General features: G+C 40.4%; 1 protein-coding gene across 7 annotated transcripts in view; it reads right to left on the bottom strand.

The window, feature by feature from the left end:
* Positions 1-3647: 3647 nt before the first annotated feature.
* Positions 3648-17417, bottom strand: part of pcbp4 (poly(rC) binding protein 4) — a 107504-nt gene continuing 93734 nt past the window's right edge. For 3 of the 7 annotated variants that reach the window (XM_017451019.3, XM_047149323.2, XM_017451021.3), the window contains 4 exons: positions 17065-17143; positions 15132-15184; positions 10323-10492; positions 3648-5730 (listed from right to left, as the gene is read on the bottom strand). In XM_017451019.3, the coding sequence (XP_017306508.1) occupies positions 5388-5730; positions 10323-10492; positions 15132-15184; positions 17065-17143 (645 nt within the window). In that variant the 3' untranslated portion in view covers positions 3648-5387. Of the gene's footprint in view, positions 6039-10322; positions 10493-15131; positions 15188-17064; positions 17144-17417 lie in introns of all 7 variants that reach the window. The other 4 variants (XM_017451018.3, XM_017451022.3, XM_017451020.3 and 1 more) reach the window with 2 other exon arrangements.

The raw sequence follows: 17417 nt of genomic DNA on the forward strand, positions 1-17417 counted from the left end.
CACTACTACAAACACCACCACATGATCAGTCACACGATTCAAACCATCCAGAATTCTATACTGCAGGCACCTGAACACAACCATTGCTTCAAATTATTCTACTGACATTATAAAACACACTCAGTTTTTCTAGTGATGATTCTAAGCCTGTTGTTTGTTTGATTGCCTTTCTTGATTACAATCTCTATTTGTTTGATACTTTTGATTCCTGTCTTTCCTACAATACATAATCGTGTTTACACTGATCAGCCATAACGTTAAAATCACCTAATATTGTGCAGGTCCCCCTTGTGCTGCCAAAACAGCTCTGTCCCGCCAAGGCATGGATGCCACAAGACCTCTGAAGGTGTTCTGTGGTATTTGGCATCAAGAAGTTAGTAGCAGATCCTTTAAGTTCTGTAAGTTGTTAGGTGGGGCCTCCATGGCTCCCACAGATGCTCTATCGGATTGAGATCCGGGGAATTTGGAGGCCGAGTCAACACATTATCCTGCTGGAAGAAGCCACTGCCATTAGGGAATACCACTGCCATGAAGGGGTGTACTTGGTCTGCAACAACATTTAGGTAGGTGGTAGGTGTCAAAGTAACATCCACATGAATGCCACGACCCAAGGCTTCCAAGCAGAACACTGCCCAGAGTATCACACTGCCTCTGCTGGCTTACCTTCTTCCCATAGTGCATCCTGGTGCCATCTCTTCAATGTGCCTTGGGCGCCCATGGTTCACTGGTTATCCTTAGTTGGACAATTTTTGGTACTTACCACTGCATACCGGGAACATCCCATAAAACCTGTCATTGTGGAGATACTCTGACCCAGTCGGCTAACCATAACAATTTGGCCCTTGTCAAAGTCACTTAGATCCTTACACTTGCCCATTTTTCCTGCTTCCAACATATCAATTTTGAGAACTGACTGTTCACTTAGTGCCTGATATATCCCACCACTTGACAGGTGCCAGTGAAACGAGATAATCAATGTTATTCACGTCACCTGTCAGTGATTAGAATGTTATGGCCTGTTTATTTTTGATTTTGGTTTTACCCTTCTGGTTGTTTGCTCTGTGGACAACAATAAAACTATGCATTTACATCCAACTTTGCGTCGTTCAGGACAACATAACACTGCTGAAATACACCATCGGTATCTTTAGCTAATAACAAACTATCCCAATGTTATGCTTCCAAATAATGAATGTTATGTCAAGAAGTTTGACCTGGCTTTGTTCATTGTAGTCAGTGGACCAGGGAATAGTTTGCTTCTGTGTTAGCTAGCTAAACTTTCTTGTTTTTATCCATTGCACAATGAAAATAGCCACTGAAATTTCCCAGAGACATTTTAGTGAGCATTCTGTTATCATTCAAGTAGCACAAGTCACACAAGTAGCCCATCACAGCAAGGTTTACCAAGTTGTTTGGTTTCAAATCATGACCTTAGTAAAGGTTATTTCTGTTACTGTAGTCAACTCAAACCAATCTGGCCATTCTCTGACCAAGAAGGCATTTCTGGCCACAGAACTGATGCTCACTGGATGTTTTTTGTTTTTGGCACCATTTTGTGTTAACTCTACAGACTGTTGTGTGTGAAAATCCCAGATGATCATCAGTTTCTCAAAACAGCCCATCTGGCACCAACAACCATGTCACAGTCAAAGACACTGAGATCACATTCTGATTTTGGATGTAAATGGTCTGCACTTATATAGCAATATTTCCAAAGCACTTTACACTGTGTCTCATTCACACACTCGCACACCAATGGGAGCAGAGCTGCCATGCAAGGCACTAACTTGTCATCTTGGGAGCAACTTGGGGTTCAGTGTCTTACCCAAGGACACTAGTCATGTGGGCCGGGAATTGAACCACCAAACCTACGATTAGTGGGATGTGAAAATTAACTGAATTTCTTGACCTACATGATCTGCAGATACAGGTGCATAAAATCTGCATAATTTTATGCATGGTGCTACTGCCACATGATTGGCTGATTAGATAATTGCATGAATAGCAGGGATACGTGTGTTCCTATTAATGTGGCTGATGGGTGTATAGGAATCATTATTATATTCATCCAGCATTATGAATGAACCCACTGCATGAGTGTATGTGTGAAACTGAGCTCTGCTTCCTCTTTAAAATATCAACTGAACTCAAATACAGAGATCTCCATTCTTTAAAATCTGAGCTCAACTCTTCTCCATAGCTCACTTTATTGTTGCCTGAAACTCGAGCTCTGTTTTTAATCCTAGAACAAAACCCCAATTTAGAGGACTATTCTCACTCTCCGGCACTCTGTTCTTTCCAGTTTATGAGTCCTCAATGGTGCCAGGTCCCATTTAGGTTGAGCGGAGGCTCTCGACAGTTGAGAGGCCCTCACCGTGTAATTAGCGGCTTCCATTTCAGGCCTTCTTTGTCTCCAGCTTGTCTTTAATTGGTGGTAAATTGTAATTATTATTCTAAACATCGCCGGGATGAGGTTATTGCTGGGCTAAATTGCTCAGTGACTTTTGTCTTGGGACGTCCTTCGACTAGAGATGGAGGATGTTGGTTACACAGGCATGGCTGGAGGACCAGAACAAAGTGCTCTTTTTTTTGCAGGATGCATCGAATGATTACATGTGTAGTCAATGCCAATGTGTTTTTATGTGACACAGGCAGTGTTGCAGGGTTATCATTATACCCCCTCACCTCCCCCTACATACACACGCCCAGGATAACCCCTTCATGCCGCCTGGAAGAATTTGTTTGCGTTTGAGCAGCTGTTGAAGTGTGAGCTTATTCATAGTAGGATTTCATCTCGGGCGTTGTCGCATTGTCTTTGCCTCTCTTTTTGTGTCTGAATGGCAGGACGGTTGGCGTGTATGGGGAAGGGAGGGATAAAGTTAAAGGAAAAGTTTGGCTAATTTAGAAGTTTACCTTGCAGCTTTTGTGTTTTTAATTTTGCATACTGACAGATTTAAGTTTAAAAAAAAAAAACAAGTACGTTAATGATGTAATCTTTCAAAAATGTCCACCATTAGTTTTTTTTTTTTTTTATTGTTATCCGTTTAACATTCTTGAGTAATTCTTCTATACCATTTCAGTTTAAACAGATATTAGACGTGTGCTTAAAGAAGCGCAAACAAACCTCAAAGCGTTATTGCATGTATATAATAGAAAATGTCAGAGTTATTCATAAATAAGAGCAGAAACTAGCTAAGTATTAAGATTAGGACCGTTGGAGAAGGTTGTGGCTTTAGTTCAGTGGTTCTGAAAGTGGTGACTTTCGTAATGAACGACTAAAATCCAAACCTCAATAACTCAAAAACAAGTCATTTGTACATAATGTGTACCACTTGGACCTAATGTCAGTCCGTACAGGATTGATTTTTTTTTTTTTGTGATTGTTGGTACTTGTTTATACTGTGGAATAAAAAAGATAAACCATGTTCATATTACACATATCAAGAAGGTGTTGTTTTTTTGTTGTTGTTTTTTAACCTGATAGAAACAAGTTGAAATAAAGTGCTTTTGTTTCTTGTCACAGTCCCTCCATATTTTTTTTTCTTTCCTATTTCCTTTGAATGCAGCACAAGGGTCGATGCTGTGCTTAGACAATGTTAGATTTAGGAATATTAATACAGAGAACAATGAACAACAAAGCACTGGAATCAAGTTAATACAGTATGGTTTTATTCATTTGTATGGCATTAATGAATGGAGCAAAATCAAGAGTCACACACACACACACACACACGTGCCAGGCTGACACGAGGTCACACCTGGGTGCAAATAAAAAAAAAAACAAACAAAAAAAACCTAACGTTTAGAGAGAGTAGTCAAGCAGTTGAACATTTCACACTCAAATTTTGGCCATAGTGGAATTATCACGTTCAAGTGCAATGTTGCATGTCATAAAGCAATGCATGTGCCGTTTTATACAGTATAAAGTGGTGGTTACTATGTGTTAATGTCTGGAATGAGATAATGGATAGAGTACAACAAATATATAGAACGTATATGTATATATTATATATTTATATATATATATATATAATCGCACGGTTCAAGATCTGCGCTCGGCCTCGTCGCTCGCTTTCGGCGCAGTCCTTTAACCCAGCAGTGGGTTATTTAGAGCTGCTGATGAGGCATGACACAGGAAACCTCGCTGAACCACCGAGAGATGTTTTGCATAGACGCCAAGTTGAATTCATGCAAATGACTATGTGAGGCATTCGAAGCAAACATAAAAAGACGGACACGTACGTACACAGGGTCGAGATTAACCACATCAAACGGATGAATTGGTGAGGAATCGTGGCCATGTTCTGTCCGTAAGATCTGGCTTTACAAAAATAAGTGAGTTATATTCATAGATTTATTCAAATGAGGAAAAAAAAACCTAGGACAGAACTAAAACAAGGTCTATGTGTATGAAAGTCTTGTGAATGAAGACAGTCGTGATTAGAAAAGCTACAGTTGATGCACATTTATGTTCGGGTCTATGAGTAAAATCAAAGTGTTCAGTCCAGTATTGCTTTTGTGTTATTCTGTCAGTGTATGTGTGTGTGTGTGTGTGTGTGTGTGTGTATGGGTGTGTGGGTCAAGTCATTATGCAGCCTAGCTCAGCATGAATGCCACGGCCTTTTTTTTATACACACCTGAATTCTCTGTAAAAGAAAAAGGACCTACTATTAGTCCCAAGTCACATCTCTGTAAATGAAGTGAAGAATGAGAATCTGTAAATCTGTGAGTAGAAAGAGTTGTTATCATGGAAACCATTGATTTGTAAAACAAAAGAGTCATAATAAATAAAATAAATAACCCATTTTCAAACAAATGTGATGAAACATTAAAAAAAAACAAAAAAAACAACCAACCCAAAGCGAGCGTTTAAACCTGTCGACTTCTTAAAAACGTTTTTTTCTAATTTTTTTTTAATATATAGTTTAGAGTACTAAAAAAATCAGAAAGTTTGTATACAGAGGCATACACATATATCGTTGTATAAAAGCTGATACAGAAGTGTTTAGCATCAGTCACCAGTGTCTCGTTGTATAAAGTCTTTCGCGGGAATATGTCGTAATCATTAATAAATAAGAGCAGACAATAGATGAGTATTAGGATCGGGAGAAAATTACAGGTTAGGAATAAGCTATGGCTTTAGAGGCTACATCAGCCGGAAAAAACAAAACAAAAACATAAATAGAACTATTTAAATACGCTATTGTCCTAATGTCGTAATAGAGTCAAGTTCAGGACAAGCTCTGTAACAAGCTATATCAAAACAAAACAAAACAAAAAAGGGTAAAGTCTCGTTTGACTACACGGCTACAACAGGTAAAAGTAGAGGAACTCCTCGTTTTGTTTGAACAGAGGTGTGAGATTTCTTGTCTCTTTCAAGACGAAGGTCAGTACGGCGCAAACTTCTGGCGCTCGGGTTTCTTGATGCCATTGGCTGAAGAGATCTTGGCTGTGTAGGATGCCAGGGTAGCGTGGGCCGGCGCAGCGGCGGCTGCAGCTGTGCCGGCAGGAGCCGAGAGTGCCAGGAAAGGGACGGATTTCATTCCCAGGAGGCTGGAGAGGGGGAGGGCATAGGGGGCGCCCAAGATTGGAGCATGGGGCAGAGCGCCCATCGCTGCCAGGGCTGCGGCGGAGGACGAGGCAGGGGAGGCAGGCTGGGTGAAGCTCATGTTCAGCTCTACGGGGCTCGACATGGAGGAGGACTGGGCGGTGGATTTGGCGGTCTCTAAACTGTACAAGGAAGGAGGGGAGGGGAAGGGTGGAGAGGAAGAGGTGTCAGGAAGGACAGGTGGAAGGACAGGGAGGGGGTAGGAACCCGGATGGAGAAGGGTTAGAAGGTTAAATAAAAGACATGTTAAAGAAAGAAATTGAGAGAGAATTCAAATAAAATAGAAGAAATCAAAATAAGGAAACAAAAAGAAAAAAAAAATCATAAGAGAGGTGTGTTTTGCTGGAGGTTGCAACAGATTATTTGAGGGGGGACCTTGGCACTCATGGGGGAGGTGCTGTTTAATTCGGGGTGATGGCTCGGGTAGGGGCTTAGGGAAAGGAAACAGAATGATTTTAAATTCATTAGGACTTCCTCAATCCACACTCGGTGGAAAAGACAGCAAATGCATTTGGCAATATGCTATCCATTGCGAACGCAACTGATTATGTGTGCTTGTGTTTTCGCTTTAGGGCATATCCTGAATTTGGTATACCACAAGGTCAATGAAAGGTGAAATGAAAGAACGGCGTGTGTTCAATATGCAGAACTTTCTGATGCAACACTCTGTAATGCTGTGTCTTTTGAAGGATGGGTGGCGTCCTTCGTCTGAATTTTGAGGCGCGAATAAAAATGGCAGGATGAAAGTGTTTGATTTAATCGACTCATTAATGAAACATTGTTGAACTGGAACACTATGGATTCACTGCCCCAAGACTTTGCTACTCTCATTTTTACCCGTCTATAACAAGGAGCAACTCTGCTTATAATTACATTCACAAGACTTTTGCCCTCATCAGAAGTTTACTTCTTTGTTTTTCAGAGGTACGAGGCTAATAAGAATGGGAAGCTTATAGTTTCACATCAGTTTCACTCCACCAACTAGATAAGAGGTGTGGCCAAGTGCGTGTGAAATGATTAGGATTATAATTAAGTTCCATTTTGATTTGTGTATATATAGCCATAGTCTTCTTTCAGGATTTTATTCAACTGTGAATAGCACTTCTGTATGGTAAGCAACTGGTAATTAATAGGTAAGTACTATATGTGGTTTGAAATTACTTTAATACTATTATCTAGCAGTTCCTTACCACAAATTCTGCTACATACTAGACAATTACCACATGATATATTACTTACCAGTTACTTATGTACGGTAAAATAAAGTGCGACCCAACTGTTTCTGTACAAGTGATATTGCTGAGCCAAATAATGTATGTTAAGGCAAGTTGTGACCTCAGTATTATAAGATTATTGTTCAAAATAAGTGAATCACATACTACTGTGTTGTTTGTTTGTTTGTTTGTTTGTTTGTTTATTTATTTATTCTCAAAAATTATTGATTAATTTCTAGCTTTTTTGACTAATCTTACAGCCAACCATCATCCAGGATGAACAGCACAAGTGGCCAACATCCAGGTTTTATTTACACTCAAAGCAAAGAACAGACTTGAATATCACTGACATTACTAGTGTAACTGGGGGACTAAAGGTCACCTAGCAGAAACTTATCACCAAAGATCACCATGAAATTACTGTGGACAGTACTACATAGAAACCAGAAAGATGGCTGTGAATGTTTTGCACTCAAGTCTCCATCATTGAACAGTTAATAACTTCAGCTCATTACAGTAGACTTTAAGTTACAACTATATAATGAATTCAGAAACTACTCTGACGCTTATACTCATAAGTTGCTCATAACTTCCTGTTAACACAATTGCATTTTTTGACTATAGAGTATAAACTTACAGAAAGAAATGATTTATAATTGCACTATCTGGTGCCACCCAGATGAAGATGGGTTCCCTTTTTGAGTCTGGTTCCTCTCAAGGTTCCTCATGACATCTCAGGGTGTTTTTCCTTGCCACTGTCTCCTCTGGTTTGCTCATTAGGGATAAGTTTATAAAGTTCAAATGTATATATTTCTGTAAAGCTGCAGAAATATAAAGTTGTTTTGTGGCAATGTCCATTGTTAAAAGTGCCATACAAATAACACTGAACTGAACTTGAATTGAACTGAACTTTCTAATTGTCTCAGAATTTTCAATAATGTCAGTTTGAAGAAACTTTAGAGTTCTGCTAGATGAAATGACATTCAATGTCCCATATCACAAAAATGGCTCTTCATCCAGACAGAACCTTATGATACTAAGGTCACAAAGTGTGTGATGATTTAGGTGTGTATTTTCCCTAACTTGTTAGCTACATGGGCCTCATCGCTCTCAAGAAGCAAATGTTGAACACCAATCACATCTTGTGTAATGGACTCCATTTGGTGCAAGCAGAACATTGTGTGCATTTTAAATCAGACACGAGTCAAATAAAACTTGGACAAGCCAAATGTATATCGAAAACCAACAGGAATTTGTTTTCCGTGCAGAATACTGGAACTTATTTGGAATGAAATAACACGGTGCTTATTGAGAAGACTGACCGTGCCCCAGTCTGCTTGTTGAACACACCTGGGATGAGCCTATTTTATTAGCCTTATTTAAGAGTCATTCTGCATACCTGCTGATTCAAGATGGAGGCCTATAAATATGCCGCTGACATCTGATTATGTCTTTGAATATGAGTGTCTCCAGCAATGTATGCGAATATGTGACAACAGTCAGAATTTCTGTCAGAATAAAGGAAACATTTCAGCTATATTGCACTGTAATCAGATTACACCATTGTGTCACATCTTATTAAATTTCACTGATTCACACTGATCTAGTACTATCATAAATGGTTATATATTCAACTCTATATTTTGATGTGGATTTCATCTGTGCTATTATGCTATGTCTTTGTAAGACATTTGATGGTTATTTTCATTCACTTGAGTTAAGTATGAAATTTGTTTGGTTGTCATGTTACATTAAAACTGATGTTGACAGGCGAACAGTACACCAATAAACACAGCGAAGCGTTCAGAAATCTATGCCTCTCTTGTCTGACTCCACAATTAATCAAACTTTGACTGTCTGAAAGGAGTGAAATGCAGTCAGTGTATGAGATGGTCTGAACACTCTGCCACTGGCATCGAACAAGCCACCACCTTTAGTATTAAATAATTCCTCAGTTTGCTGTATTTTTCAACCTTTTTCTCTCCATTATATTCTCACAGTTCTCCTGAAGAACTACTGAGTCCTATTTTGTGGCCTAATTGTGTTTGGGAAGATCCCAATTTGCTTCTAAAATCAGCTTTACTCAAAAAGATCCTTATCCAAGAGTGTTTTCCCACTGCACGTTCAGAAACAATAACTGGCCTAAATGAGAACAGAACTTCTGGTGTTATAGTATTTTTTTTATCTTCTTCTCTAAATTAACCCTAACCCTAAGTTCACAGTGACAACAATAAAAATGTCTGCATTGTTTTTATGGAAACCAATGATACCATTGAGAAATTCAGGATAACATGTCCAATCAGCCATTTGGTTAAAACGACCATTGAAGAAAGGTTTTCAAATATCCAGAAGAACAATAATAAGAAAACATTACCATTAAAATAATCTTTTTTTTGAAAATGAGGCAAGATGGAAATAACGTTGTAAGGATATACAGTAATAAACACAATAGAGACCTCGGAAAACTGTTGCTTCTTGTATTATAGGAAACAAATAAAAGCATATCTGTTGATTTGGGTGTGTTTTTTGAGAAATTAAAAATTGGAGTGTATAAACCTTCGAGCTACTGATTAGAAAGTCCTAGTACTGCCAAGCTGCCACTATTGGGTCCTTGAGCAAGACACTTAACCATCCAACCAAGGAATCATTGGGGAACTCTTTTTTTTTTCCCCCCTCTAACAATGTGCTCATTCTGGCAGCGATGTCAACTCTATGCTGGTCGCTTGTGGGCATTCCTATCTTTACTTTACTGCTGGATTTCACTGGTAAGGCTGAACAAGCTAGCTACGGAACATATATAAAACCACCCACATCAAATTTTTCCCACTAAAAATAAAATACTGAAGGGAACTGCTTATGCATAAAATGCATCCATGCGGTGCATCACTGTACCAGTATCAGAACGAGCCTGAAATACCGTCTTGAGTTTCAAAAATTTTGCCACCTATTTTACAGTCTTAGGCCTTGATGTACCAAAAAAGAATTGTTCTACAGTAGTTTGGGGAAATCAAACACTTTAAGCTCATAGCAAAACAGGGATTATCACTGGCTCAGGAGATGTGAGTGGGAACGAATATGTGTGAATAGTCGGGGGGAAATAGAAAAACAACACCGTCCTTCACTCCCATTCATAATCAAATCGCTTCACTTCTCTTTTGCATAAAGTTAACCTTCGCTTATCTTTGTTGTGTCGCTTGCTCAAGCTACTTCTGCTACTGTCACTGGAATCCACCATCATTCATTGAAAATGGACTTATGGCTGCTATGTTGCATTGCTGCAGCAAACAGTGCTGCAAGCTCTATCCTGAAGCATCCTTAGGTACCAAAAGCTATACAAGTGCAACATACTGATTTGGATTGTGCCAAACGTTCTAGTATTTTGTGCAGTGGAAAAACATCCTAGGGTAATGTCAAGACATGATATTGAAAATTAACAGATGGGGAAAGATGACTAGCAATGCCGTGGCTCCGGTGCGAGCAGTCAAGCTTGTGGTGCTTACCAGGACGTGATGAGGTACTGAGCTAGATTGATGCTGATCGGAGAGCCTGTGATGGTGACGTGTCTGTCACTGGTGCTGTCCAGCTGACTGCCAATCTTGATTTGAGCCCCGGACACTTGGCGGATCTCGTTGATTTTTGTACCTTGTCTGCCAATGATGGAACCAATCAGCTGTGAGGACAGAGGAGAATCAATAACAAACATAATGGAGGTCATTTTACCAGTTACAAAGAGAACTGAGTCATTTTATTAACCATTTGTACTGGTGGATGTGGCCAATTTAGCATCTTGCCTTTTTAGCATATGGTTGGTACATTTATAAATCTTTGTATTGTGCACATCTTCCGGTCAGCCAACAAACCAGAACTTTGAATGAGTTTTCTGTTTTGCACTAGTGGGATTAACTGAATATGATTTTTTTTCTTTGGCACTGGGAATGACAGTGCAAAATCTGTTTCATATTTCATTAAGTGCATCCCGGTCATTTGGGAACTGTATGTAGTTCTGAACTTGTCGGAGGAGTGATGTCAGCACTACAGACAGTACAGCAGAGAAAGCTGAGTGTGACATTTTTCAATAACTGTGAGGGCCCCAGTACACTGAGAAAAACCTCAGGCCAGAAAGTGACGGATAAAAAAAAACTAAAAAGCTTCTTTAGGTTTGAGACTTGAAATAATGCGGATGACTTCAGAGAGACTTGGCGTCAGGAAAATGATGACTTGGCAGATTTCACAAAATTATATCATCAATCATGAAACAAAAATACACTGAAAAGTCATAAACCTGGTCAGGGATAAATGGGTCATTACTATATAGTAAGAATCGATAATCGATCAGCCCAATATCTTATTTATTTAGATGAATGTGTCACAAACCAATAATACTAGAATTACAAATTTAGGGCCAAATTGCTGTTCATATACAGTAGTAGTCCTTGATTTGGAAACTACATGTTTGATTCTCATTTCAAGCCCTTCATCATCATCTCAAAATAGCACTGTATCACAGAACCTTTTGGCTATGTTTTGGAGCACTGCTATAAAACTCGAGTACATCTGTTAACCCACAGTGCTTTGCCTTGTGAAGCAGATAGCCTGTCAAGTGTAGTCTACAAACTCCTCAATCTGTGTTTAACTGCAGACCGTCAAGACGTGTAAAACAAGACGCCTTCGCTGGATGCGCATCGCCTGTCTGTGCCATTAAATGGCTATTGATCTTGAAACTCAACATTGAAGCCTAGACCAGTTCAATTCGCAGGTTATTGGGTAGTTATCCAATGCTCAGGGTCTGAAGTGAAGACTCTGAAAGGTGCCTTGGGAATATTGTCAGGCCTGGACAATGAAAAAGTGACCCCCATGCAGATGTGTTGGCGGTTTGGCATTCGTTTGACAGACAGCTCCTTCTTTTTGCTTCGCTCTCCCACTCTGTCGCTGCATTCCTCCCTCGCACTGCGAGTAGCTGAGTGTGTCTCTGTGTGTGTTTTACCCACAGAACATTCCTTTCCTCACAAGTCATATGGCTGCTGCAGATCCTGATTTGTCACACTGCTCTCCCTGGTGCCTGAGGCTATTAATGGCTTGGCTGATTATGTTGGTGTCTAAGTGCTTGGTGGAAGACCTCCAGGTCTTGCTGCCACCCCGACGTGGTCCATCCCCATCCTATGCTTTTATGAAGCTCTGAATTATTCATCCACACATCCTCAAGATGCAATAAACAGCAGGTTCCACTCCCCATATTTTTGAAGTTATTCTTAACAAAAGTGTGCAGTCTCAAAACTTTTGACATCATCGGTTATTTGGTTTGAAAGTATTGCCACTATGGGAACAAATCACATCAGCAAGGATAAATCCCCCTCAAGTCCTAAGCTAGAATTAGGTCTATTTTTGCCTGGCCTTTAGAATTCGAAAAACCCAGGGAGATGAAGGAGGCCACGACTCAACAAAGACGAGACCGCTCCCACTGATCCTGCCGGTCTTGACCAGTCCTCAGCCTTATAGACCTGGTGTCTGAGCCACTGCGTTCGCAAGCACCAGCTCTGATCCCTGTCTAATTGCCACATGTTCGTGAAGACTTGGTGGGGAGGGCTGCTGTGGAGAATGAGCTCCTCTAGAGAGGAAGATGTGATTGCTTGTGATAAACAACTTCCTTCTGCCAGGCGTTTGATGTCTGTTTGATCTTGCCTTGCTGCAGAATCACTACGCTGTGAGGCCATTTCAATAATAAATGCCACGTTATCTCTCTGCTCATAGCTTTTTGGGGAGAATATGAATGTGGAAACATTCACATTTGGTTCTGTTTGGAGGAAAAAGTATGTACTTTGTGTACATGTAGCCTGTGACACATTTGTAGTAATAGAACGGATGCATTAGGTAGATTTATTATAACATGACGTGATTCGGAGTTCATGTATTTATAATTTTACTGCGATCTTGTCTATTGTTTAACTCATGAATATTAAAGAATAACTGTGCTATATGGGCTGCACAGTAACATTTTGGCTAATTAGTTCCTAATTAAACATATTCTGCAATTTTCTGTGATAGTTTCATTAGGCTCCATAGGTAAAAACTAAAGAGCAGTAGAAAAGGTAGGCAAAAAACCTACGATATCCATCCGGAATACTTCGATGACTCGAAAGTGTTATTAATAACATTTAATTAATATTTGGGGGACATGGTGGCTTAGTGGTTAGCATGTTCGGCTCAGGTGTCTGGGGTTGAAGGTTTGAATCCCACCTCTTCCCTCTGTGCACAGAGCTTGCATTTTCTCGTGCGTCAGGGGTTTCCTCTGGGTACTCTGGTTTCCTTCCCGAGTGAAAAGACATGTGCTGTAGTTTGACTGGCATTTCCAAATTGTCCATAGTGTGAATATGTGTGTGATTGTGCCCTGCGATGGTTCCCAGGGATAGGCTCCAGGCTCCCCCGTGACCCTGTGTAGGATAAGCGGTATGGAAAATGGATGGCTTTAAAATTTGACATATTTAAAAGGAGTCTCCAGTGTCAGCACTTTGTAACAGTCAGAGGTGAAGCTGTTCAGGAGGACAGAGGACTAAATGTTACAAAATGTAACCGAACATCTGGTTATAGCTGGTACAAGTGACAACAAGAACTAACTTATTTCATGGATGTTGCAGAACAATAAATGGCTATAAACGGATAATATGTGTGAAGTGCCATAAAAATAATGGGTCAGGACATGCGGTTATAGGAAAATTCATGTCAGGCTGCATGACACTACCCTGTTGTTGATTATTTTCCCATAACAGCACGTCCTGTTGTCTTTTCTTCCTTACTTATTTAGAGTTTAATTCAACTGGAGAGCATATCCACTTGATTACTGTAACATCACTAGTTTTATTTGCCTCACACCTCCAGGGTTGTGGGTTCAATTCCTGCCGTGGCCCTTTTTGTGCAGAGTTTGCATATTCTCCCTGTGCTTCCGGGGTTTCCTCCGGTTTCCTCCCCCAGTCCAAAGGCAAGGTAGGCTGATTGGAATGTCCAAAAGAGTCCATAGTGTATGAATGGGTGTGTGAATGTGTGTGTGATTGCGCCCTGCAATGGATTGGCACCCCTTCCAGGTTGTCCCTAGCCTGAGATAGGCTCCAGGTTCCTTGCGACCCAGTAAGGATAAGTGGTACAGAAAATGGGTGGATAGATGAATAGTCTATACATGTTTACTAAGAGGTTTTGGAGTTGTTTAAGGCTATTTTATTGAGTACAGTTGAGTGTTGCATTGTCCTTGAAATTTCATTCCTTGCACTTGTTCACTTGTCTCATAACAATTCCAAGAATCCCTTCTGCCATGAACCACAACTAATAAAAACCCAACACTGAATAACAAAGGATCCTCCTCCCTACCCAAGCAGAGGCTCTTAAAATAGAAAAGCATGTGATGCACCATTGCGGATCATGTACGCCAGGTTGGAAGCCAGTGGATTAATCCAGTGGACTCAGAGAGAGAGAGATCAGGGCCGGGGGGAGCCCCAGCATGCAGCCATGACACACACATTGATGTTCTCCGCACTGAGCTTAGGGCTTCGATGAAAGGATGAGGGGGTTACTTTTATTTACCACTCTGTTTTGACAGCCAGGGTGAGTAAAGTACGTCAGCTGCCATGATAAGATTGAATCCAACTGAAGCGCCTCTGAGGGAAGCAAAGCAGAGGGAAAGGTGGATGAATGGATGGATGCATGGATGGCTAGATGGATGGATGGATGGATGTTTGTCTCGACAGGTTATGTAACGATGCCCGATGAATGATATTGGAACGCCTTTAAGGACTGCGTTATGCTTTTATGAGTTATGAACAGCCACAAATGCTCTTCAACAACAAGCCCACGGGTGTATGTCAATGTGTTGTCTGTGTTCATATATTAAACTCACCCACCACACCATATTTGATTTTTTACCTGGTGGATTTGATACTGCTTATTATTTGTGTTGGATCCGTCTCATAATTCTTGTCTGTGAGTTGATATTTATATAGCATGACAGATATTTTTCAGTCCAAGGAAACCGTATTACACTGCAAACATGCTCCTTTCAGGCGACGTAGGAACAGATGTCCTATGGACTGTATTCTTTCAAAACTACCTCTTCTACTCGTACGCTGGGTTATGAGTAAATGAAAGCTGTGCTTTAAAACCACATGGCTGCAATTTCAATACACCCAAATGGAGACATAGTGAAGACAGGCTGCCTCATTAGCTAAGACTGTAACTAAATTACAGCTGTAAAAATTAAGCCATAAACGCACTGTGCGCACTGGCTGTGATCAAAAAGTGTGAAGAACAAAGAATGCAGCTCTTACGTCGTTTGGAATGAGGAGCTCCTGTGATGCCGTTTGGGTGCTGGACTCCATTCCTGCTGAGAAAGACGAGCGATATGGAGTTAGCAAAGCTCAGGAGAACTCAATTGCATTTTGCAGCTCTAAATGATTCCCCCTTTCCTTCGTGACAATCGCTCATTATGTCAACTTGACGTGGAGTTTCTGAAATGCCCTGGATGGAACATGATGGATGCCAGTCCTTTTTATTTCTGTCTGATGGGCTGAAAGACAAATTCAGCTACTGTGAGGCCTTCATTTGATGAAGTTTAGTGGGGATGTGATGTATTTGTCTTTATTTTCTGTTCTAAGTGTTGAAGAAACCTTCCTCGGGGGCCTTACAGAGTGGGTAATGTATGTTAGTTTTCACTGTACAAGGTTCAGTACCCTAGAGAAGGAGTTGAAATGCACTTAGCAATGCCTGCAAGATTCAGGAGTAAGGAAAATTGCACACTGTGTAAGTAACAAATGAAGCATTCAACAAAAATTCTAGATAGATGTGACTCTGATTACAAAAATGTTTTAAGACAGTGTGTCATTTTGAAAATCAAACCAAGATTTTTTATTTTTTTTTCCAGATTTGTTAAAACTATAATGGAATTCATAATCATAAGATGGTTGCTGATTGATACTCTGTATCCAAGCAGGAAGAGGAGAACAATATGTGTTATGGAATTGCTGAACTCGACAAATCCACAAACTTTCCTGGACTATGGCTCTCAATATCTTGTACTGGTCCACTGCCTAGAATATTATTTAACAGTACACATCTTTAGCTTACGTAGCACTAGGTAATGTAGTCTAGCTTTGCTTCCGACATATAGCCTAGAACCCAAATTTGTAGTTTGGGTAGCTCCATGGTCCACGAACTCATGAACTCGGGTTACTAAACTCGAGTTACACTCGGTACAAAGTTTCAACATGTTCTCTCTATATACTATCTGTATACTTTAACACTATCTGCTGCCCCACCTGGATGCACTACTATTACTACAACTACTACAACTACTACTACTACTACTACTTGCATTCCAATGAAAGCAACCTATGTCTACACTTCTGCACATCTTATCTAGGCCGGGCCCTGAGCCAGCACTCTTAGCCGTCAGGAGCCCTTTTTAATAGACTGAAACACTGCCTTGACTGATGAGCTTTTTACCACCAACATAATCGAATTCTGCAGCCATCTCGTGAGAGGGATATGCTCTCCAAGCTTCAGCAGCAAGAGGGGGGCTACCATTGTGCTTGCTTCCGATGCACGGAAATTGCTTTGAGGCTTTTTCCCCTCCCTCTTTTTCACCAAGCCAAAGCGCTTATTTACCATAATGCTTAATGGTTGGTGCCATTCAAAAGGGCTTGCTCAGAAAAGAAAAAAAAACTTGCTTCTAAACAAATATTTTGGATCCCTAGACATGGTGAGAGATGTCCCAGAATTGATGGACAAGAAGGGGGTAATATCCCATGTCTGCAGGTCTCAGGAGAATGAGAAGATCCTTCGGCTGTGCTGGAAATTGGAAATAGGCTTTAAAAGCCTCCGGTGCTTACTGTGAAATCCTAGCCAGACTTGGCCCTATTTTACCCAGGTCTAATCTACACGTACCATATGGCCCTTGGAGTGCAGGTGCAGTGGCTAGGCTGAGACAGACACTGCTGGGAGGTTCATTTGATCCACATTTCTGTTCCCAGGTGTTTCAATGTGAGTCTTCTTCTGAAGATACTGGCATCCATGACATTATATGTGATCAAGCGTCTGAGAGACATTCAATTAGATTTCCATATTAGAACGCTACTATGAACTTCACGGGAATGGGGGCCAAGCACTTTCTAATCTTCCAAGCAGGCAGACATTCTTAAGATCATTTGCTTAAAAATGTTAGGCTTTCCCCCCTCTGCTCACCAAAAACTGCGCAAAACCTACCAGGCAGGACGGCTGTAGCTGCTGGCTGAGCGATTGGTGTCAGACCCTGTTGCATGGACAACTGGTGCAGCTTGGCCAGCTGAGAAAGACATACATGAAAAAAAAAAACAATTAACGAATAATTAAATAATAACAATGAAGTACTAGTAGGCCAAATAAGAAAATATTTTGCAACCGGGCTACCAAGATTTTGCCACTGAAAGAGTATTATAATGTATTAATCAAGCAATAATTTTTTATATAAGTGGCCACAATGTCATGGCACAAATCTTTAGAAAACATCCTATTTAGATAACTGGAGTAGCATAAGTTCAAAAGAAAAATGAGCCTAAAAGAATATATTTTCACTCGAC

This window comes from Ictalurus punctatus, chromosome 21, assembly GCF_001660625.3.
Source record: "Ictalurus punctatus breed USDA103 chromosome 21, Coco_2.0, whole genome shotgun sequence".
In the NCBI taxonomy this organism is placed as follows: Eukaryota; Metazoa; Chordata; class Actinopteri; order Siluriformes; family Ictaluridae; genus Ictalurus; species Ictalurus punctatus.